The sequence below is a fragment of the Parasteatoda tepidariorum genome, chromosome 10 (assembly GCF_982258835.1).
Source record: "Parasteatoda tepidariorum strain Cologne lab strain chromosome 10, Ptep-v5.0, whole genome shotgun sequence".
In the NCBI taxonomy this organism is placed as follows: Eukaryota; Metazoa; Arthropoda; class Arachnida; order Araneae; family Theridiidae; genus Parasteatoda; species Parasteatoda tepidariorum.
The window spans coordinates 83,244,416-83,269,513 of record NC_141764.1 but is presented as its reverse complement, the minus strand read 5'-3'; the positions used below and the strand labels follow the sequence as shown (position 1 = coordinate 83,269,513).

Genomic DNA, 25,098 nt, shown 5'->3' with positions numbered 1-25,098 from the left:
ATTTCAAACTCATTCTAATAAAAATTCGTATTTCTCTGATGCACTCTCATGGAATATATGGCATTTTCATGCACATTGTTCAAAATAAATACGTTTCGTTAAATCCATAATAGTTGGACCAAGAAATCATAGGTAAATAGCTTCAAAAGCTTATTTTGGTGGCGTCTAGTGATCTTCGCCAAAAAGTTTGCCAATAAAGTTGTTCTGAAAATTGAATTCGTTTTGTTTGCTTGTATTTTTGGGAATAAGTTCAAAGACGAACATCAAAGAGACAGATCCCAATGAGTTGCTTAGATAAAGTGTGGAAGGATTCAGTGACATGGTAGGATTCTATTCATGTTTACAAATATTTCGGAATAATTCTTTTGATCCTTCAAGGAGTAATCGAAATTTTTTGTTTGAGAAAATCTTACATGATGATTGAATCGTTTCTGAAATAAAGTATACGCTTAGTATCTCTCTTTCTCTATGTTTTAAACATTAATTCCTAAGCTTTAAATTTAATTCTCGCTTTAGTTAATTTTTACCCTATCAAGTAATTTAACTCCAATGTATTTATATTTATAAGTTACAAATTAAAATATTTCAAACCCTAATCGTGGAATTAGTTGAGATATTTTATTTTTAATTAAAGTAATCCCATAAACAAATATTTCAGAGTAATTAATAAAAGATTGTTTTAAGGAAAAAAAACAGAAAGTGAACATTTAATTTATTAATTAGTTTGTAGTAATTCAACTCAAAACATAGGAAAGGCAAAATATCAAATAACTCACAGATGTAATTATCAAAAAACTAGAAGTGATTCATTTTTATTCCAAGTACACAGTAATTTTTAAATAATTTCGTGCAATTTAATAGTTTCTTTTTAGTATTTTTTTTCTTCAAAAATACAAATTTATTTCATTTATATTTGGATATTCATATATTTGAAACTCTTTTCATGAAATTGTTAAAAATAATATTTCTAATTAAACTAAATTTCAATTACGAGTTTATTATGGACTGTAGAGCATAAGAGTTAGTTATAGGATTGGAAAATATTATTAATTTTCGAAAACTCATGGCAGATTTAAAATGAATATGCGTAAAAATGGGAAATAAAATTTTCATTACAAAATTTTCTCAAAAGCGATAATAAGTGCATTTTGTTTTTAGAATTTTCGAGTTCTATAAAATTTAATAATTCTATAAAGGTCTGCTAAGTTTTTCTGTAAAATTTTCTTCCCTATATGACTATAAAGGTTGATTATTAAAGTATCCCTCACTCCATTTAACTTTCAAACTGCTTCAGCTGTAATTACAAATGTAGTGTATAGATGCAGTAAAGTGGCTATTCGTTACCTAATGAGAATCTTTACAGTGAAATCTTATAGGAAAATCCAGATTCAGTGTTCAAATTTCAACCTGATTATCATAAGATACTTTTATTTTAGATGCTTAAAATTTTCTCCATTTTAGTGCATAGAAAACAAAGTGATCCTTTAAACCAGGGGTGTCAAACTCGCTGCCCGAGATGAACATTTTTGTGGCCCAGTCAATATATCCGAAGCAAAGTAAAAATAAAGTAGAAATGTGAATTAAAAACGAAACCAGCATATAAAATTATAATATACTTTATTTATAAACTACATGGATCATTTCAAATCGTACGCACGAAAATGTGAAATTCTAATTGGCTGAAATGGAGTCCGTTTCACACTAAGCTATCAATTAGATAGTACATAATCAGGTTAATCCTATTATAGCGAGGTAAGTTGGTTATCTTGCTCCAAGGTTCTCAATCAATTTTGGGATTTGAAAGAAAAAATATGTCAGTTTTTACAAACTATAAATCAAGATACAAGCTTGTTCTCCGATCAAATATGGTTGCAAGATTTATCTTTTATGGCCGATATAACCAAACACTTATCTGATTTAAATTTATTATTACAAGGCAAGGATCAGATCATTACGAACATGTTTGACATAATTAAAGCATTCAAATGTAAACTATTTCTTTGGGAAAGGCAACTGAAAAATGAAGATTTAACGCACTTCCCAATGTGCAACAAGAACAAATATAGTTCTGATGATACTGCATCGTATCAAAAATATGCAGAAAAAAATTTCAAATCTTAGAGCAGAATTTGAAACAAGGTTTAAAGATTTTAATTCTTTGGAAGACAAATTTTGTTTGTTTTATTCGATTTTCTCAATAAATATAGACTCAGTACCCAGTTAGTACATGCAAATTGAAGTGTTTAAGATTCAGTGCGACTCAAATGTGAAGGCAAAAGTCATTGAAGTGGGTGTGCCTGAATTTTACGAATATTTACCGGCAAGGTTTGAAAATACTCGAAAATTCGCATATGAAATTTATTTCCATGTTTGGAAGTACTTATCAGTGAGAGCAATTATTTTCTGTTATGAATGGAAATAAATCTCCTGTCCGAAACCGTATTAATTATGCTCACGTTGGGTCAATTTTGAAAGTAGTCTCGGCCAATAAAATTTCTCCCGAAATAAAAAAGATAGTAGCAGAGAAGAGATGTCAAGTATCAGGACGAAAATAATAATTTAACTTTATATATGTTTATTACAATTCAAAAAAAAATATTTGTTTTCTATGAACATTGATTTTTCCTTCTTTTTTTTGCGGCCCGCCTAAACTTAAGCATTGTTTATTTGGCCCAAGTTAGCTTTTGAGTTTGACACCCCTGCTTTAAACGGTATTTTAGCTTTCACGAAGTCTTCTCCCGACTAAAACGTCTAAGCTTGATTGCTGCTATGAAATCAAGATTAAGATCATTTTATTACGAAGAATAGGATACTTGCAAGTGGCATAGTATGGGTATCACGATCTTGATTGGCTGTTGAAGCGTTGCATTTCTTTACGTTAGCAACTGCTCTTTCCTTTCTATTTCGAGTAAGCTAAGCCCGTCAAGTATCAATTCTCTCAAGTGACACACTCGATATTCTTTCAGAAAGATTTTAATTCTTTCGCTATATATTTGCACAAAGACTTAACTCATAGACAGGCATAAAGCAATGTTGAACATAAACAAGATTACATGAAAAATAATGAATCTAACTAAAAGAACGAAAAATAATTACATTTCAACAAAATGTGCCCTACGGCGCAGTATTTAAATCACTGTACGTTAATTAACGTTCTAACTTATGGGGAGAAACTTAGCTCAAATTTAACACGCCATTTTGAGGATAAACAATCAGCTGACGTCACAAGCCACGTGTGCGGGCTTTCTTCTTCTGAGGTACAAGTATCTCGCAAGAGAAGTTCTCGCGAGAGCTGGTGAGTAGTTTTCTCATCTTTCTAAGCCGATTTTGTCACGGAATAGTAAATTCTGAATAAAGACATGCATGTATTGAGCATTTCTTTCTCAGCATTAGTGTCAATAAGGGATTTGTTTGTGCGGAATTTATGATGCTCTACAACTTTGTAATTTACTTTTTCACCCTTTCTTGAACCATTTTCGGATAGTAAAAATCGGATAGTACATTTTTTTTTAAACCACATGGCATTCTAGAAAACGTTTGGTTGGATATAGACTACAGCCGGCATTCAGTATTTGCTTTTTTCCATTAAGCACTTTTCTAAAATACTTTTAAAACGATTGAATTTTGCTTTCAAACTGTTAGTGTTAAACTGTTTTAAGGTAATTAATATATTTAAAAGTAAGAAAAAATAAATAAGACGTATTACTTAAAAAAATTCCAAATCAACTTTTTGTACTGGCACTGAGGGTGCCTGTACAATTACGGGACAAAAATATCTGATACACCATACCTTTTACTATAATATATATTGTAAAATCACTGAATCACTGTAATTAAATAAATATTTCTGTAAATTTAAGGTATACAATTTTACATTAAAAATGAATTTTAAAGTAAAATGGATTTGATGGATGCTGCACTCAGCTTGCCGCTACTTTTGGCCATAATTTGATCCGGAATTTTTTCACTGTACACTCAGGTGAATGTTTAACAACTGAATATTTAAATTTTTTTTTGCATTGATAAAAACATAAAATGCATATTTTTTCTGTTACAGGAGATTTATTATTTAAAAGCATAAATATATGGTTAGAGTATTAGTACGGTACTTTTATATACTAGAGCTACACAATGCGCTATTGGCGACGGACTGGGATGATTCGTAGATAACATACATACGTCGCATCCCGTTTCACATGGAGGATACAAATTTACGCATCATCTATCCGTAGATCGCAGTTTTGACCTGGCCCAGAGTCCTATCAATATCCAATCCAGTTAAAAAAAGTGTTGATTTATAAATTTGAAAACATATCAGTCATAATTGGTAAATTAGTGAAAAAATATTTCATTGATAAAATAATAAACTGAATTGAAATAGAAATTTCACTAAGTGTAATTTTTTAAAATAATTCCCAATAGCGGGAATGCTTTTAAATAAAATAATATTAAATATTTTTATTAATAGGTAAACATTTCAAAATAAATTTTTAAAATGATTATAGAATGCACTCAAAGATGCTTATAAAATAAGTTTAACTAATAGTAAAATAGTTAGATAAAGAGTTTTATTTTTTAAATTCGAATGGAAAATACATCTTATTATATATTTTTTTTATTTGAATGTCAGATTATGCCATAGTTATAGTTTTCATAAAATGTATGACTTAAATTTGTGTTTTTTAATAATTAGTTATGAGCTGAATAATATATATGCAGCCTGGGATATTTATAGTTTTAAAGGAATTTGAGTTTGGAAAGAGTCCGTAGATAAAAATAATTTGTTCTTAATTATATTCATTTCTAAACTAAATAAAAGGAAAATTAATTTTAATGTTTGAGTAAATCGAAAAAAAAAATCAAAATCAAAAAATCATATATATTTTCGTCTGTATTATATTAATTTTATTCCAAAAATATAAAAAAAATAACAATTAAATTAGTTATCACGATACGTATTAAAATCTAAATTATTATAATCTAAATTAAAATCTGAGATAGTATTAAAATCAATAAAGAAATAATAATGCTTATGTATTCTTTTGAGAAAATTAGTTTTATGAAGAAAAAAAAATTAGTTTAATCAAAAACAGTTTTTTTTTCTTACAAAAAAAAACATGACGAAAGCATCATTTCAATTAAAAAGAAAATAAAGTTAAACGAAAAGAGCTTTCATTAACGAAAAGTAATAAGAACTACGATTTCTGAAATAATATCAATAAATTTAAAACTTGACGAATATAAAATATTCATAAATTAATATTTTTCTTTAAAAACGTTTTTTATTTTTTTTTAATTTATAGCTATTTTCTTACTTTTCAGTAAAAACAGAATTCTAGAAAGAATGTATTGAAGTTGATAGGCAATATTTATACGAAGTGACTGACAAGAAAGGGATCCAAAATGTCACTCACCAGTCGGATTTAATTTTTTTCAGGGACAGTATTTTTTAAAGTTCTGACATACATAAAATTTATTCCGTCGATTTCAAAGTAATTATTAAGTTATAAATTATCGAAAACTATATTTACCTTGGATACGTCAAAGTTGATTATTTTTGCAGACAAAATGCATTGTTGGCTATAAAAGTTTAGATTAATTTAAGACTTTTCTCTTTAATCAAGAACTTTAATATTTTCCTTTGAAAAGGTTTAAGTTGAAAGATTAATTTATAAATATAGAACAAAAAATACTTTTTTAGAGAAATAAGTTTTTGCATAATTTTATATTTTACAAGCAATTCTTATAATAACTATATATTAGCTGAGCGAGAAATCTTTTGAACTAGTAATCGTTAGTTTTTGAGTTAGCCGGCCGGAAATTCAGCTATTTTTTTAAACGTTTTTATTTTATTTAACTTTTTAGTTTTATTTAGTTTTTACGAGTTTAAAAAGTGAACAAAATAGAAAAGAATTAAAAAACAGTTGGTGGAAGTCAACAACTGTTAGCAACGCCCGGCTGACTGAAAATAATTAAAAATTAATATCTCAAACTTAGTTTTCCAACTGTATTAATTCTGGCCCATTTGGCAAATTTTTTAAATTCCTTACAGATTTTTCTTTCTTTCCTTAAAGCTTACATTTTCGTCCATTTGTATCCTTGCAATTAATGTGAAAAAGGCAAATTGCTTTTTATATGAAATTTCCTGACGAAAAAGTTATTCATTAAAAAAAAAAGCTTGATCTGCGAGTGGTATTGTCAGTACAAACTTAGAGGAGAAGTTTGACTCATCATAAGAACTTAGAATAGTACTGCAACCCATGTCCGGAATTTTAATCTTAATCCACACTGAGAAAAAATGAATGGCCAAAACTGCCAGAATATGATCAAATATACCATGTTTTTGTGTCTATGGTAACACCAAAGAATAAGATCATATTTTCATATTTATTTATTTACTAATAATAAAATATGGTTTTTATAACCATGCATTTTGGTACTAATTGCGGTAAAATTAGGAAAAGTTAAAGCACAAGACGGTAATTTTAAGTGTGCTAGTATAGTTTGAGGTGACGCAAAAATGTTCATTCTGATAACCTCTATTTTAGAAAGTACTTTTTAACTTTGCTTCCCATCGATTTTTTTATTCTATGTAAGCTGTAAGTTATCATATACCAATATATAAAATTATAAAAAAATATGCATTTGTAAATTTATAAATGCATGGACAAGACTAAACTAAATCAGTGCCTCAACTGCTACTAAATAAAAATTACATCAGCGCTGTCCTAACATTCTAAAATAGAAGCGTGAAGGTAGTGAATTTAAATTCCACCGTAACCCTGGATGCATCTATTAATATTTATTTTTTTATATGCATTTATATTTATTGTTATGTATAAAAACGCAGGCTCATGTGCTTATTACAAAGTTCGACTAATATGAACTTGCAGAGTAAATGTACAAAAAGTACAATATATAATATGACAAAACACACAAATATATCCTGAGGAAGGTGGGATTCGAACCAGCTACCTTCCACGGTGCAATAGACGAACCTTTGTAAATTTTTTCCCAATTTGAGTAATAATTTCTTAACTTTAAGTAGGTCTTATAAAGAGTGTTTTGTTAAGAGCACACAAGCCTGCATATGAATGGGTAACAAGAAGTCAATAAAAAATATAATTTATCCAAAACCGTAACAAAAGCGGACGGTAAAATTACGATACGAATCGTGTAAATAACGTAAATATTGGTTTAATTCTTAGAATTGTGGTTTCTTTCAGCAGAAATGTCTGTACCTTATAAAATGGTGATTTTGCCAGCATTTTTTTCTCCGTGTATTGATACTTTTATCTAATGAACTATCTTTTTATGAATATTTAAATCGGTGGTTTTTTTAACCTAAAGTACCGTACTTTAATATTCTTCTCACATTTTCATAGTAGTGTTTATTGCCAAACATGGCATCCCAATAGGTTCTCAAATAGTTTTTTTTCCACCGTTATATGCTAATTTGGTAACAAAATTGGTAAGCTCTGTACGTTAGTCACCAAATCGACAAACTACTATACAAGAGCTAACTCTGGGCCAATTTGAATGAATGCAATTTGAGCACTAACCATCAGAAAATGTAAACTTATCTTAAAATTAAGGTAATTTTGATAAACAACGGAACAGCTAGTTTATAACAGAAAAGCTGCTATAGCGGAATCCGTTGTCATTTTTGGTCATGAGTTGCTAAGCAAATGTCAATCCTTAAAGTGAGAATTACATCACGTTCAAATTTATTGGTCAGAAGAAATGAGATAGAAACAACAAAGCTAAAACAAATTTGTAAGATTAATAAATAAAGAAAGAAATGTGCATACAAGTAAGAAGAAATTGCATTAAAATCATAAATATAAGCATTAAAAATCCATACTTTTTTTAAATCCTGGTTTTTCTAAAAATGTAAACATATAATCTAATTACTTTTTAAATGTACGGTAAACAAATGCATTTCTTTTAAACAAAATTACATAACAGCCATTTGTTTCTAAAATATTTTCCATAAATTATATTAAAATTCTAACCGAGCATAACATGTTTATAACACATATATTCTGTTCAAAATTGTTTTCTTCAAACTACATATTTTACTTTTTATAAATGAAAATATTATTGATGATTTTTTTACTTCAATGCTTTTCAGTATAAGCACATAGCTGAAAAAGCGCATTGAACCTGGAAGGCAGAAAATAATAAATGGTAAGTTTTCTTTTTAAAACCTCTAAAGTAATAAATTCAAATTCTTTAAGAACCGAGAATGATTAATTCTTTTAGTAACTTAACTCGATTTTTTAAAGGTAACGATTCTTGGAAATGCGTTTTAGTGCAGATATATTCATAAATGTTTGAAATATGCTTGAATTCCTCTTTTTTTTAAAAACTTCTTTAGACTTTATACGCATAATCAGGGACCTGCTCAGACTTTTATGAAAGATCCTGATATTATAAAATAATTTACTCATAAAATAGTAAATAAAGCCCAATTTTTGTGATTTACCACGAAAACGAATTCTCCATACAGCTTTTTTCGTAAAAGATATTTTTGTGATTTTGTGAACAATCTTAGCAATAATTAGGAATGTAGTAAAAATTGAAATATGGGCAAAATCTACATTAACATGGTCCGCAATAAGTAGATTAAGTTTGGGTTTTTAACATAAAATACCAAAGAAAATATCATTGGATAAATATTTACATTCGCTATAGATCATTTACATAGAAAATTTAAGTAAAAAACTTAATAGTTTTCAGTCCTCAAAAGAAAAAATCAAGGACTTATTTTTATTAATTAAGTACAGACCAACTGCCGAAAAGTACTTTTTTCACTTTTAGGTCCTTTTTTTGTTGATTTTATGTAGTAAAACACGACAAAAAGGTAAAGATAGTTAAAGATGAAGAAGTCAATTAAGAAGTTTGGTTTTTACTAGGGTAGGTTGTGTTCGGTTTCTGTTTTAGAACTTTTATGTTAGCTCTTTGCCTTACTTTGACTCTTTTTTTTTTTTGTAAGGCAAGAATGGTCTTAGTAGCTTTCAGGACTTTTGTTAGCTCTTTAATGGAAACTTTAAAACGCCTTTTGATAGTATAGTTTATGTTAGTGATATTAAGATTTTTTTTTTACTTTTTTGTCAAAGGAGCATATGGATATATTTCATTTAAAAAGTAACAAGATACGGTACAATAACAATTTCGTGAAAGTAGACATTTTTGGTACATGAAGTTTGTAGGGTTCTAGACAGATAAAATGTGTAAGGTTTTAGATATTAAGTTTGTAGGATTAATGAATTTGTATCCTTTACTGCTGTTATGGGTTAATACACACGTTGAGTGAAAAAGAACTAGCAAAACTTAAAGTGGATCTGAAGGGAGGCATTAATTTGATGATCATGATAGTAGAGCAATTGTTGCTGAGTAATATATGGTGAAGACGCCCGGTAAATGAGTGGTAGCACTTCACGCTCCCATGCCACAGGTTCTGGGTTCGATCCTCAGGCCGGGCAAGGTTGACTCAGCCTTTCATCCCTTCACTGGATCGATAAATGAGTACCAAGACTGCTTGGGAACTAAACACTGGGGGTTCAACGTTCGGCTGACCACCTAACAGGAACATCTGCTCCTGCACCCCAGAGCCCAAGGTCAAGAAAACTGAGATGGGCGCAGTAGGCCTTGGCCCTTTATGGACTATCGTGCCACTGAGTTTTAGTTTAATATATGGTAAAATCGCAATTGGTGGTTAAAAGAAATGGTGTTCCCTAAGGGAGTGAAAAACTGGAACGGGTCATTTGTACATATAGGTCTCCTTAGATGCAACATTATGGTTATAATGCTTCCCTGGCTAATTCACTTACAAAAATTTAAAGTGCTCTTGAGGTTCATCTAAAATTGTTTTGAGGAGTTAAGGTGGATATGAAACAACTATAACTTTAAAAACAACTATAAAAATCAGCTTCCCGAGTTTTCTAATCAAATTATATGAAGTTGTTTTATTCACACTTGAGGTTGCTTTGAGGTTGATAGAAATCTACTTTAGAGCAACCAGCTTTGAGAGGTACATGTTATTGTTTAATATATTTGATAATAAATATATTTGAGGTGTGAATAATTTTACCTGATTTCAACTGAAAATATAGCTGGGCTATACATGAGGTAGATTTTAAGAGGTGTAAATGAGGTTGCTATTGAGGTTTATTGATGAGGTCATTTTTGGTGCAAAATATAACCTCATTTTATACCTGAAGTGTATTTTTTATGCATGTCAAGTTTGAAACAACCTCAAAAGCAACTTTTTTTGTAAGGGTTATTAAATTTCAGTAATAGGTGTGGTTTACTACAATATAAAATTTGTCTTTTTTATTATAACTAATTCAGGATTTCCTCGCAATTTTCAAGAAAAATGAATTCTTCTTTTTTAATTGGTAGTTCTTGTAAATTGAACTCTTCTTAGCTATAATTTTTTCTTTGCTTTGGTTGTTTAAAGCAGTAAGATGTAGCTGAAAAGGGCATTGCACCCTATAGTGCCTAATTTTTCTCATTCCTTCAGGAGCATATGTGTTATCTATCAGCTGTCAGGCAGGTTCGTTTTAGACGTGCTTTAAAGATGCTTTGTTTTAAAAAGAAGATAAGCTGCTTATTTCAATCTGGTGGCCATTGCTTCCACCTGGAATAGTATGCTATAAGTATTTAGTTTCAATTGTTTGGTTCATGTGATTATGCCATCTTCACATCGTACTACCTCAGATCCCGATCCTTTATCCATTACCTAGGTTTTGAATTTCCTGTATAATCTGGTGTGTGGTATTATAATAAAGTGTCTTTATTGTTGAAAGGCTTATTGACCTGATTTTAGTTTGTCTTGCAATTAGTTGTTTTATGGTCTGAATTATGTCTTCCTTTAATGCCATTGCTTCCACCTGGAATATTATGCTATAAGTATTTAGTTTCAATTGTTTGGTTCATGTGATTATGCCATCTTCACATCGTACTACCTCAGATCCCGATCCTTTATCCATTACCTAGGTTTTGAATTTCCTGTATAATCTGGTGTGTGGTATTATAATAAAGTGTCTTTATTGTTGAAAGGCTTATTGACCTGATTTTAGTTTGTCTTGCAATTAGTTGTTTTATGGTCTGAATTATGTCTTCCTTTAATGCCATTGCTTCCACCTGGAATATTATGCTATAAGTATTTAGTTTCAATTGTTTGGTTCATGTGATTATGCCATCTTCACATCGTACTACCTCAGATCCCGATACTTTATCCATTACCTAGGTTTTGAATTTCCTGTATAATCTGGTGTGTGTGGTTATATGATAAAGTGTCTTTATTGTTGAAAGGCTTATTGACCTGATTTTAGTTTGTCTTGCATATAGTTGTTTTATGGTCTGAATTATGTTTTCCTTTAATGCCATTGCTTCCACCCGGAATATTATGCTATAAGTATTTAGTTTCAATTGTTTGGTTCATGTGATTATGCCATCTTCACATCTTACTACCTCAGATCCCGATCCTTTATCCATTACCTAGGTTTTGAATTTCCTGTATAATCTGGTGTGTGGTATTATAATAAAGTGTCTTTATTGCTGAAAGGCTTATTGACCTGATTTTAGTTTGTCGTGCAATTAGTTGTTTTATGGTCTGAATTATGTCTTCCTTTAATGCCATTGCTTCCACCCAGAATATTATGCTATAAGTATTTAGTTTCAATTGTTTGGTTCATGTGATTATGCCATCTTCACATCGTACTACCTCAGATCCCGATCCTTTATCCATTACCTAGGTTTTGAATTTCCTGCATAATCTGGTGTGTGGTATTATAATAAAGTGTCTTTATTGTTGAAAGGCTTATTGACCTGATTTTAGTTTGTCTTACAATTAGTTGACTTATGGTCTGAATTATGTCCTCCTTTAATGCCATTGCTTCCACCTGGAATATTATGCTATAAGTATTTAGTTTCAATTGTTTGGTTCATGTGATTATGCCATCTTCACATCGTACTACCTCAGATCCCGATACTTTATCCATTACCTAGGTTTTGAATTTCCTGTATAATCTGGTGTGTGTGGTTATATGATAAAGTGTCTTTATTGTTGAAAGGCTTATTGACCTGATTTTAGTTTGTCTTGCATATAGTTGTTTTATGGTCTGAATTATGTTTTCCTTTAATGCCATTGCTTCCACCTGCAATATTATGCTATAAGTATTTAGTTTCAATTGTTTGGTTCATGCGATTATGCCATCTTCACATCGTACTACCTCAGACCCCGATCCTTTATCCATTACCTAGGTTTTGAATTTCCTGTATAATCTTGTGTGTGGTATTATAATAAAGTGTCTTCATTGTTGAAAGGCTTATTGACCTAATTTTAGTTTGTCTTGCAATGAGTTGTTTTATGGTCTGAATTATGTCTTCCTTTAATGCCATTGCTTCCACCTGGAATATTATGCTATAAGTATTTAGTTTCAATTGTTTGGTTCATGTGATTATGCCATCTTCACATCGTACTACCTCAGATCCCGATACTTTATCCATTACCTAGGTTTTGAATTTCCTGTATAATCTGGTGTGTGGTATTATAATAAAGTGTCTTTATTGCTGAAAGGCTTATTGACCTGATTTTAGTTTGTCGTGCAATTAGTTGTTTTATGGTCTGAATTATGTCTTCCTTTAATGCCATTGCTTCCACCCAGAATATTATGCTATAAGTATTTAGTTTCAATTGTTTGGTTCATGTGATTATGCCATCTTCACATCGTACTACCTCAGATCCCGATCCTTTATCCATTACCTAGGTTTTGAATTTCCTGCATAATCTGGTGTGTGGTATTATAATAAAGTGTCTTTATTGTTGAAAGGCTTATTGACCTGATTTTAGTTTGTCTTACAATTAGTTGACTTATGGTCTGAATTATGTCCTCCTTTAATGCCATTGCTTCCACCTGGAATATTATGCTATAAGTATTTAGTTTCAATTGTTTGGTTCATGTGATTATGCCATCTTCACATCGTACTACCTCAGATCCCGATACTTTATCCATTACCTAGGTTTTGAATTTCCTGTATAATCTGGTGTGTGTGGTTATATGATAAAGTGTCTTTATTGTTGAAAGGCTTATTGACCTGATTTTAGTTTGTCTTGCATATAGTTGTTTTATGGTCTGAATTATGTTTTCCTTTAATGCCATTGCTTCCACCTGGAATATTATGCTATAAGTATTTAGTTTCAATTGTTTGGTTCATGCGATTATGCCATCTTCACATCGTACTACCTCAGACCCCGATCCTTTATCCATTACCTAGGTTTTGAATTTCCTGTATAATCTGGTGTGTGGTATTATAATAAAGTGTCTTTATTGTTGAAAGGCTTATTGACCTGATTTTAGTTTGTCTTGCAATTAGTTGTTTTATGGTCTGAATTATGTCTTCCTTTAATGCCATTGCTTCCACCTGGAATATTATGCTATAAGTATTTAGTTTCAATTGTTTGGTTCATGTGATTATGCCATCTTCACATCGTACTACCTCAGATCCCGATACTTTATCCATTACCTAGGTTTTGAATTTCCTGTATAATCTGGTGTGTGTGGTTATATGATAAAGTGTCTTTATTGTTGAAAGGCTTATTGACCTGATTTTAGTTTGTCTTGCATATAGTTGTTTTATGGTCTGAATTATGTTTTCCTTTAATGCCATTGCTTCCACCCGGAATATTATGCTATAAGTATTTAGTTTCAATTGTTTGGTTCATGTGATTATGCCATCTTCACATCTTACTACCTCAGATCCCGATCCTTTATCCATTACCTAGGTTTTGAATTTCCTGTATAATCTGGTGTGTGGTATTATAATAAAGTGTCTTTATTGCTGAAAGGCTTATTGACCTGATTTTAGTTTGTCGTGCAATTAGTTGTTTTATGTTCTGAATTATGTCTTCCTTTAATGCCATTGCTTCCACCCAGAATATTATGCTATAAGTATTTAGTTTCAATTGTTTGGTTCATGTGATTATGCCATCTTCACATCGTACTACCTCAGATCCCGATCCTTTATCCATTACCTAGGTTTTGAATTTCCTGCATAATCTGGTGTGTGGTATTATAATAAAGTGTCTTTATTGTTGAAAGGCTTATTGACCTGATTTTAGTTTGTCTTACAATTAGTTGACTTATGGTCTGAATTATGTCCTCCTTTAATGCCATTGCTTCCACCTGGAATATTATGCTATAAGTATTTAGTTTCAATTGTTTGGTTCATGTGATTATGCCATCTTCACATCGTACTACCTCAGATCCCGATACTTTATCCATTACCTAGGTTTTGAATTTCCTGTATAATCTGGTGTGTGTGGTTATATGATAAAGTGTCTTTATTGTTGAAAGGCTTATTGACCTGATTTTAGTTTGTCTTGCATATAGTTGTTTTATGGTCTGAATTATGTTTTCCTTTAATGCCATTGCTTCCACCTGCAATATTATGCTATAAGTATTTAGTTTCAATTGTTTGGTTCATGCGATTATGCCATCTTCACATCGTACTACCTCAGACCCCGATCCTTTATCCATTACCTAGGTTTTGAATTTCCTGTATAATCTTGTGTGTGGTATTATAATAAAGTGTCTTCATTGTTGAAAGGCTTATTGACCTAATTTTAGTTTGTCTTGCAATGAGTTGTTTTATGGTCTGAATTATGTCTTCCTTTAATGCCATTGCTTCCACCTGGAATATTATGCTATAAGTATTTAGTTTCAATTGTTTGGTTCATGTGATTATGCCATCTTCACATCGTACTACCTCAGATCCCGATACTTTATCCATTACCTAGGTTTTGAATTTCCTGTATAATCTGGTGTGTGGTATTATAATAAAGTGTCTTTATTGCTGAAAGGCTTATTGACCTGATTTTAGTTTGTCGTGCAATTAGTTGTTTTATGGTCTGAATTATGTCTTCCTTTAATGCCATTGCTTCCACCCAGAATATTATGCTATAAGTATTTAGTTTCAATTGTTTGGTTCATGTGATTATGCCATCTTCACATCGTACTACCTCAGATCCCGATCCTTTATCCATTACCTAGGTTTTGAATTTCCTGCATAATCTGGTGTGTAGTATTATAATAAAGTGTCTTTATTGTTGAAAGGCTTATTGACCTGATTTTAGTTTGTCTTACAATTAGTTGACTTATGGTCTGAATTATGTCCTCCTTTAATGCCATTGCTTCCACCTGGAATATTATGCTATAAGTATTTAGTTTCAATTGTTTGGTTCATGTGATTATGCCATCTTCACATCGTACTACCTCAGATCCCGATACTTTATCCATTACCTAGGTTTTGAATTTCCTGTATAATCTGGTGTGTGTGGTTATATGATAAAGTGTCTTTATTGTTGAAAGGCTTATTGACCTGATTTTAGTTTGTCTTGCATATAGTTGTTTTATGGTCTGAATTATGTTTTCCTTTAATGCCATTGCTTCCACCTGGAATATTATGCTATAAGTATTTAGTTTCAATTGTTTGGTTCATGCGATTATGCCATCTTCACATCGTACTACCTCAGACCCCGATCCTTTATCCATTACCTAGGTTTTGAATTTCCTGTATAATCTTGTGTGTGGTATTATAATAAAGTGTCTTCATTGTTGAAAGGCTTATTGACCTAATTTTAGTTTGTCTTGCAATGAGTTGTTTTATGGTCTGAATTATGTCTTCCTTTAATGCCATTGCTTCCACCTGGAATATTATGCTATAAGTATTTAGTTTCAATTGTTTGGTTCATGTGATTATGCCATCTTCACATCGTACTACCTCAGATCCCGATACTTTATCCATTACCTAGGTTTTGAATTTCCTGTATAATCTGGTGTGTGTGGTTATATGATAAAGTGTCTTTATTGTTGAAAGGCTTATTGACCTGATTTTAGTTTGTCTTGCATATAGTTGTTTTATGGTCTGAATTATGTTTTCCTTTAATGCCATTGCTTCCACCCGGAATATTATGCTATAAGTATTTAGTTTCAATTGTTTGGTTCATGTGATTATGCCATCTTCACATCTTACTACCTCAGATCCCGATCCTTTATCCATTACCTAGGTTTTGAATTTCCTGTATAATCTGGTGTGTGGTATTATAATAAAGTGTCTTTATTGTTGAAAGGCTTATTGACCTGATTTTAGTTTGTCTTGCATATAGTTGTTTTATGGTCTGAATTATGTTTTCCTTTAATGCCATTGCTTCCACCTGGAATATTATGCTATAAGTATTTAGTTTCAATTGTTTGGTTCATGTGATTATGCCATCTTCACATCGTACTACCTACAGATCCTGATCCATTATTCCTCTTGGATCCATCCTTAATATGCTTATTTTTCTTGCTTGTTTGACTTGGTTAGGTTAAAATTGGGAGAGTGGATATCATAATTTTTTTTACAGATTTGTGGGGAGAGTAAGGAGGTGTAATCAATTGTTGCAAGGAAATTTTTATTCCTGATGAAGTTCTTTAATTGTCTCCTAGAAAGAACGACGTGTAATGAAGGTATGGCTAGAATAACCAGACGGATATTTGCAAGGGATGTATGATAGATTCCGTCGATATTGAACATAAATTTTATCTTGATGCAATCTAGTTTGCTTCTAGTGTTTTTAAGGGGAGGATTAACAGATCAGATTCCAGTGGCATGAGCAATCATTCTTTCGATGCAGGCTTTATAGTTGATTCGTCTTAGGGACTAACTTCCCCCTATTTCCTTCCAGTTATTTTTTGTATTTTTGTATGGCCTGAAACTGCATGGCAGCTTTGCCTGTCTGAATGTTTATATGGTCAGTCCAGTTGAGGTTCTTATCGAAATTGCGTCCTAGGATCCTGACCACTTTAAATCTTTCAATTTTTAGTCCATTGAAATGTACTGATGCACCCTTCACAAGTTTGCCTTTCAGAAGTAAGTGAGTTATTCTCTCATTTGAAATAGTTAACTCATTTATTAAATTCATTATTAATTTTGTGGCCAGATGTCTAGGTCTGATATAGTGGAAGCTGCGAGGAGAAAGCTGATGTAATCTGCAAAAGCCCTCAAAATTATTCAAGTATCGTTTGAGTGTTTGAGCAGAGAGAGGCTGTCTTTTCAATAGCAGTTAAGGGGCTCATTAGTGGATATATTCCAAGATGTAGGTTCACTGCGCAACCCATGAGGAACTCCAACTACTTGTTCTTTTTACACCTGTCCTTCTGTATTGACCAGGATAAACAAACTCCATTAGCTAACTTTATCAACTGAACTAAATGAGGAGGATATGCATACTGCAAAACTACTGCAGTAATTTTGAAGTTGATACTACTGCAAAATTACTGCAGTTTACAAACTGTAGTAATTTTGTAGTTCTTAGACTTCAAAAATTCTGTAGTGCTATGGGCCAAATCACCGCAGTCTTCAAACTGCATTTTTTTAAAGAACTTTTGCTACTTGTTTTTAATTGCATAATCAACATTCATGGTAAACATTAAGAAAAAGTATACTTTTAGCTAAGTTAAAACTAGTAAATTAAAAAAAAATTTCTTTTAAAAAAGCCTGAAAGATGATTTGAAAATATTAGTTAACCTTGTTGGAATTTTGCTGAGAGGAAAATATGATAATCAATTTAAAATTAAAAAAAACAAAACAATAATTTCCAATTTGTATAAATGAAAAACTATTTTTAACACTAAAATATTGCATTGTCAATTATTAAATGTAGAGTTTTCAAACTAGCAATGGATATATTTTGGCAAATAAATAAATAAAAAAAAAAGAAATTAAAATCATTAATTTTGCACATAAACTAGAGACAATGCTAATTGCGCTAAATGTCGTAGCACAATAAACTGATAAATGGATTCACTTTGAATAAATTTGTAAAGAAATAATGCGAATTAGTAATGAAATATGTTTTTTAATCAACATGTATTTGTGAAAATTAATTTAAAACTCGTAACATATGGTGCGATTTTGTAAACATTAAGAAAAAATATTTTTTGCAAAGTCAAAACTAATAAGTTTACAAATTTTCTTTATTTTTTTAAAAAAAAAGAGCCTAAGAGATGATTTGAAAATATTAGTTAGGTAACTTAATAAATGTTAAAATAAAGACCACAAACATCTTTTTGAAAAATAAAATTGAAATTTTGTCACAAACCTCTCCCTGGAACCTTGGAATTTTCCAGAGGAAAACATGAAAATCAATTTAAAATAAAAAAATGAATAATTTCCAATTTGTATCAATAAACAGCTATTTTTTATATACTAAAATATTGCATTTCGTCAAGTATTAAATGTAGGCAATAGATATATTTCGGCAAAAAAATAAAATCATTACTATTGCAAACAATATAGAGACAATGTTTCTTGTGCTGAATGTAACACAAGAAACTGATAATATAGATTTGTTTTGAATAAATTTATAAAGAAATAATGCAACTTAGTTATGATATTGTTTCGTAATCAACATGCATTAGTCAAAATTTATTTAAAATTCATAACATATGGTGATTATACCAATATTATTCAATCACATCTAATCTTAAAATGATTAGGTAATCCATATGACTAAATTATTTTTATCCATATTTTTTTATTAGAATTGAAATCTGTAAAAATTTTAATGCGTATACACATTCTTCAGAAACACATAAATAATATATTTATACTTCTAGAACACTTTTCCCAAACAATATATATTTCAGTGCGAAAATTTGTGTTATCAGCATAAACTTTCTAAGAGGGGGGGGGGGAATTGGTTAAACAGAGCAAACTCATATTTCTTCAGAAAAATTCTGTAGACGTCAAGAAAACATTTTTCAAATCAATAGTAAAGTTTGGATGATACTTACCTGTGAAATATCCTGCTGGTTGACTATTTCACAAGTGCTAAAGTATTTTGAACATTACTATAAGTGCAAAACTGCTTTGAACAGACTGAAACAAATATACTGTGTACTATATTGTAGTGTTAAATAAATAGAACAAACAAGATTTTAAAAAAATAATAAAAACAAGATTTATTTATTTTTTATAAGAGCAGCTTTTGAGCAGGAATTCAACTTATTTCGAATAGTGGCCCGCACAAGAGATGGATTGACATCAAATTTAAAAGCTACGTGTCCTATGATATCAGCTACATATCCGGGATTAAGGACCTCTTTTGAAGAGCCTTTTATTCCTCTGATCACGCTTTTTGATAAACACTCTCTGCCAAACACAACATCGAGTACACCGCATGTATACTTTGAATAGTCATTAATTCGGCAAATGGCAAGCCTATGCTTGTCAACAAGCAGAGATTCCCCAATTTTAACTAGGTTTTCCTTCAAGTTCCACCTCAGTATTTTGCTCTTTTTGTTGCTTATACTTAGCTTTAAGTTTTTTATATTTTATCCTGAAATTGTCTACAGCTTCTTCTTTGGCTTTCTTCTTTTCTTCTTTGGTCAGCAAGATCCATAATCTGTTTCTTTAATACTAAATTTTCCGTTTTCAGAGATTTGCAGGTAGTGCATTCAACTTCAACACATCTGGAAATATCACTTTTAATTTTGGAAATGATATTTTTTTCCCGCTTGCTCTTATTACTCGATGCCATCAACTTCAGCCTAAAAAGGAACAAAACATATTAAGTAAAAGAAAATTTCAGATTAAAAAAATGATCTAAGCTAATTTAAACATTAGAACTACAAACTAAACAGGACTGGCTATTCTTGTTTTCATAGCAATAGATGGTCTAAAAATTTGTGGCGGGCGAGTTCCTGCTGTAGACAAACTAATAAAATTATTTAGCTTGCAGTTCTAAAAATTTATTTGTAAAATGTAAGGCAAAAAGCTTAACAGTCGCCCTGTGGCAGAATTCTTTTGGGCTTTCTGCGACAAACCTCTCTAGCACTAATATCTTTCTGCAAGATACTTTTAATAATATCAAATATACATGTTACTAACTAAATTTAAAGTAACAAAAATGTTGTTTAAGTACAAAAAAAACCTTCTTGAATAGTGAAAGCTATAGATAGATGGGAGGGCTAACCTGATGAAAAGACGCAACAACATTGTCTATCGTAAATTGCAAGGTGAAAAGCAAAATGCTGACTACTTCTGAAAAACCAAAATTCTTTACTTCTTAAAAGGAAATTCTTTCTGCAAGAACTTAGTAATATTCTGCGACAATGTCGCCATGATTATGTACGAGGGAACAGTGGCAATAATGTATACAGAAATAAATACATAAAAAATATAGTTACTTCTTAGGTTGTGGCACTTCATTCAGGGGAGCATCAGCTTCCTGTTCATTCGACGTAAGACAGGTTGATTCAGCTTGAGATTCAGAGGGAGATTTAATACTTCGAAGGATAGGAATATCCTCCAATGCCATACGCCCACCAACCAGATCATCAATTAGTAGCTCCATTGCTTTTTCATTCTCTGAAATTTATCAAGCATAAAATTAAATTAATAAACATCTTTTATTTTATTTCTGCTCATATTACTCAAAATAATGAATATAAGGTACAGAAGAGATGAGGGAGATTTCCGTATCGTGTTCTAATGTGGAACAATAACCTTGTCTTTGCAACTTCAGGGCAGCAGCCTGCAACAAACTAAAAAAAAACACTACAGAAGGGGACCACCTCAAAGGATGTATCTTGTGGCCACTTTGTGGCACACATCTACATGCTTTAAAAAAAAATCCTGGAGACGTAACAGGAGTAGCAGAGAAAATATTTAACAAAAAAAAATATATATATCAAACTTCTACGTTTACTTATTTTTTTAAAATTATTTGTAGTGCAAAATTTATTCCGCAACTTGCAGTTAGTATGACAGTTCTCGATAAGAAAATATCCCCTTTAAGAATACATGGCAAGCAAAAGATAGATTAATGAATAATATATTAATAACTTACCTCCAAATTGTAGGAAATAAGAGGGATATAACTCATTGTTCCATTTTGTTTCGATGGATCTCTTTGTATCCCATCTTTCCAAATCCATTGCCCGAAGTTCAGATTGATCGACAGCTTTTCTCAACTTTAAAATTGAATACTGGTTCTCTTCATAAAAATATACCAGTACAAGCATTTTCTTTTTCACTTCCATTTTAAGTTCGAGTAATACAATTGCTAGCACTTATCTATCACGTTGCTAATATCGAATACAAAATATTTTAGTAAACATGAGAAGAGCACTGCCAACGTCTGTTAGACTAATTTTGTTACCTACCCGTAATATTGAAAAAATAATTTATGCTGTTGTTTTTCTATTTTATTAGCCTCTTGAAATTCAGTTTTTAAAAACAAGTGTAAAAAAACAATTTTCACTCAAAGAGATATTAAGAACCTGATTGCCGTGATTTGTATACCCAATTATCAAATTCTCTCTTTTTTTTTACAATTCATTTCTTGCATCGCGAGGAAATTGAGCAACTGCAACCGTAACTCAGGGTTTTTATAGAATTGTTTACATTTTTCATGAATGATAACTGTCGCTTTTTGAAAAACAAATATATCACTTCAGTGAAAGGAGGTTTCACAAATTATTTGGTATTATTAATGTCAAAAAAAAATAAGCAGTATTTATGGAAAAATGAATCCTTACCAATCAGAACATTCAGTCGATACAGATCGAATATGCTGTTCGGTGTGAATGATATTCAGGATAAAAATTTCAACGAGCCAAGCACAAGTAATGTTGAAACAAGTCAAGAATCAGAAATATGTGAGATTGAGACTGAAGCAATAAGTAGTGAATCTAGTTTAAGTAATAGCACTTTATCTGACAAATCAGATACTGAAGAAGAAACATCATCTGAAGATGTTTTTCCACCAAAAGATGATTTTGAAAATCTTATTAAAAATTGTTATAAACCGATTTATGAATCAGCAGATGTGACAAATTTAGAAGCATTTGTGAGCATTTTAGCTTACTCCATCAAATTCAACCTTTCGAAATCTTGTGTCGATGGATTGCTCAAGTTATTAAAAACTCTATTGCCACCTTGTAATCTACCAGAGACGAAATATATCTTCTATAAAGGTACATCGGCAATTAGTAATGCATGTGAGCTGCATCTTTATTGTCCTCATTGTGATAGCTACATAAGTAAACTAAGTCAACATAATTCTACTGAGTGTTTAACATGTTCAGAATCATTTAATAGTGATGAATTGATTAAAAATGGCAATTTTTTTCTTTACATGCCTCTTTCACATCAACTTCAATTGAAACTTGAAAATGAAGATCTCCTCAATAATAAATAATAAATAAATAAATAAATCTCCTCAATAATAATCAATAATAAATTTCAGATTTTAAATCAAAATTTCAAGATAACTGTGATACTTACCGAGATGTTGTCGATGGTAGTATGTATCGTTCCATTGATGCTTTACAGGATATAAATAATATATCCATTCAATTTAATGTCGATGGAGTTCCTATTTATAAAAAAAGTAGGTACGATGTTTGGCCTAATGAGCTTGAAATTAATGAGCTTGAGCCGCTTGAAAGAAAACGAAACATAATGTTATGTGGCCTGTGGTTTGGTAGAAAAAAACCTATCATGAATGAGTATCTTGTGCCATTTGTCGAACTCAATAAATTGCAAAAGGAAGGCCTAAAATGGATAGATTCTAAGCATGGAGAGAAAAAGTTTCAAATCACTAAAGTATTCACATTAATATGCAGTAGTGATGCGCCAGCTCGTTGTGCTTTGCAAAATTTTAAGCAGTGTAATGGACAATTTGGCTGTGCATTTTGTGAAGAGGAAGGTGAGAGGGTGATAAAAGGTAAAGGACATTGCCGAATCTATCCTTTCAATGGAGAATTAGCTACAAAAAGAACCTTTGATAACTGTGTTGAAAATGCTGAAAAAGCATTATCAATTGGTAACGCTGTGAAAGGTATTAAAGGTGCGTCTGTATTAATGAGCTTGTATCCAACTTTTAATATGGTAGAAGGCTTTATTCCAGACTATATGCACTGTGTGCTTCTAGGTGTAACACGTCAACTCGTGTGTCTTTTTGTTGAGAGTTCGGGATGTCAGTATTCTTTAAGTGCCAAGAGCATTAGAATACTAGATGGACGTATTAAAGATCTAAAACTCCCACATGAAGCTTCACGTAGATTACGTGAAACTAAGGATATTTCCTTCTGGAAAGCTTCGGAATGGCGAATATTCCTTTTAACATCACCAGTACTTCTTAAAAATCTATTGGATAATGGTGTATATAAGCATTGGCTTCACTTTGTTCACGGCATAACATTACTCTTGGGCACAAATATCAAAGCCAATGACATCACGAAAGCGGATGATTGCTTAAGAAGATTTGTGTCTGATGTGAAAAACATTTATGGAGTAACAGAGAAAACATATAACATTCATCTTTTACTGCACCTGCCTGACACTGTTAAATCTTGGGGTCCTCTGTGGGCCAATTCGTGTTTCATGTTTGAAGATAGCATCGGAAAGTTGAAAGAACTACATCATGGTACGAAGTGTGTACCCCTACAAATTACTTCTGCTTATACCAGAAAATCACTTTTAGGAGTTCTAATATCTAAGGCGGAAATAAGAAACCATCAGGTAATTAATTTGTTGATGAGATGGGAACAAGCAAAACTGAAACCAAACAAGCCAATAATATAAATGGGTGCACGTTGTTTGGAAAACCAACGTATCAAAATTTGTTAAGAACACAAGAAATGGCCATTGAAAAGTTATTAGGAAATAAAGTTATATCATCCAATGCACAGTTTTACAAAATAATGAGTTATTCAGGACACATTTTCAGTTGTAAGGAGTATTGCTCAAAATTTATTCATGCGGACGATGTTGTAGCATTGTCGAACAAAAATTGTGTTGAAATTCATCATATCCTTGTTTTAAATGATGAAGTATACTTCTTAGGGGAGAACATTCCGGTAACTAAATTTTTAATGTCTTATCCTCATGTTGGATCTCTCTGTTCAACTATTATATTTACTGTCTCAAATGCAGATGCTCAACAGAAAAGTAAGACAGTTGCCTTTAGACCTGTTGACATTGTGAAAAAATATGCAACTTTGTCTATAACTGAAAAGGGCCTAACATACTTCATTCCAATAAATATAGCAGAATATTAATTTTAAAATATAATGGTCTTAAAATATACAAAATCTGCTCTTATCGACATCGAAAATTATTAAAAAGTTATTAAAAATTTCCTTTCACTGTAGAAGTATTCTGTTATTCAATTATAAAAATCATTTATATAAAAATAATTTCATGCCAAAAAAATTTTATGTCAACATTTATTATTTTATTTAATAATGTACAAAAAGATATAGAAACGTAAAGTATAGAATTTTTGGCATCATTTTAATAAATTTAAAATCACAAGAATCAAAGTGTTATGAAATATTAAGCTCTCTGTTAACAAGTGATCATAATTTTATTGACGAAATTTAATTAAAGCTCCGTTGTCCATATATTTTATTTGAATCAATCATATATCTTGTTATGTACATAAGTGATTTTTGCATATTCATGTATTCAAGTTAGATTTTAGCAGACAATGTAGTTCGGTTTTGTAATGTATGCTCAATTATTTTGAATTTTATTTTATATAAATAAAGAAGATAGAGCATTTTTCTCTCCAAGCTAGTCTTTAAAAAATAAATTTTGAGAAGTGTATTGATACTAATTTTTATAAAGTTGTGTTTCAACAATATCACAAATCTTACAATTTTACCGCCTTTTGAAGAATCAAAGTGTTATGAAATATTTAGCTCAGCTAAGGTATCTGTTAACAAGTAATCATAATGTTATTGACGAAATTTAATTAAAGCTCCATTGTCCATTTATTTTATTTGAATCAATCATATATCTTGTTATGTACATACGTGATTTTTGCATATTCATGTAATAAAATAACATTGTAGATTTTAACAGACAATGTAGTTCGGTTTTGTAAAGTATGCTCAATTATTTTGAATTTTATTTTGTTTTATATAAATATTCTGTTATTCAATTAAAAAAATCATTTATATAAAAATAATTTCATACCAAAAAATATTTTAGTCAATATTTATTATTTTATTTAATAATGTGCAAAAAGAT

At 30.7% G+C, this 25,098-nt stretch overlaps 1 protein-coding gene across 1 annotated transcript; it reads left to right on the top strand.

Moving 5' to 3' along the window:
• The first annotated feature begins 22,365 nt into the window (after positions 1 to 22,365).
• Positions 22,366 to 23,702, top strand: LOC147803056 (uncharacterized). The gene has a single exon (XM_087152863.1). It carries the CDS (start codon positions 22,366 to 22,368, stop codon positions 23,644 to 23,646), a length of 1,281 nt encoding a protein of 426 aa, XP_087008989.1. The 3' UTR covers positions 23,647 to 23,702.
• Positions 23,703 to 25,098: the final 1,396 nt, after the last annotated feature.

Coding starts and splice junctions, on each gene's coding strand:
- LOC147803056 (XM_087152863.1), top strand. CDS start 22,366: ATGTATCGTTCCATTGATGCTTTACAGGATATAAATAATATATCCATT.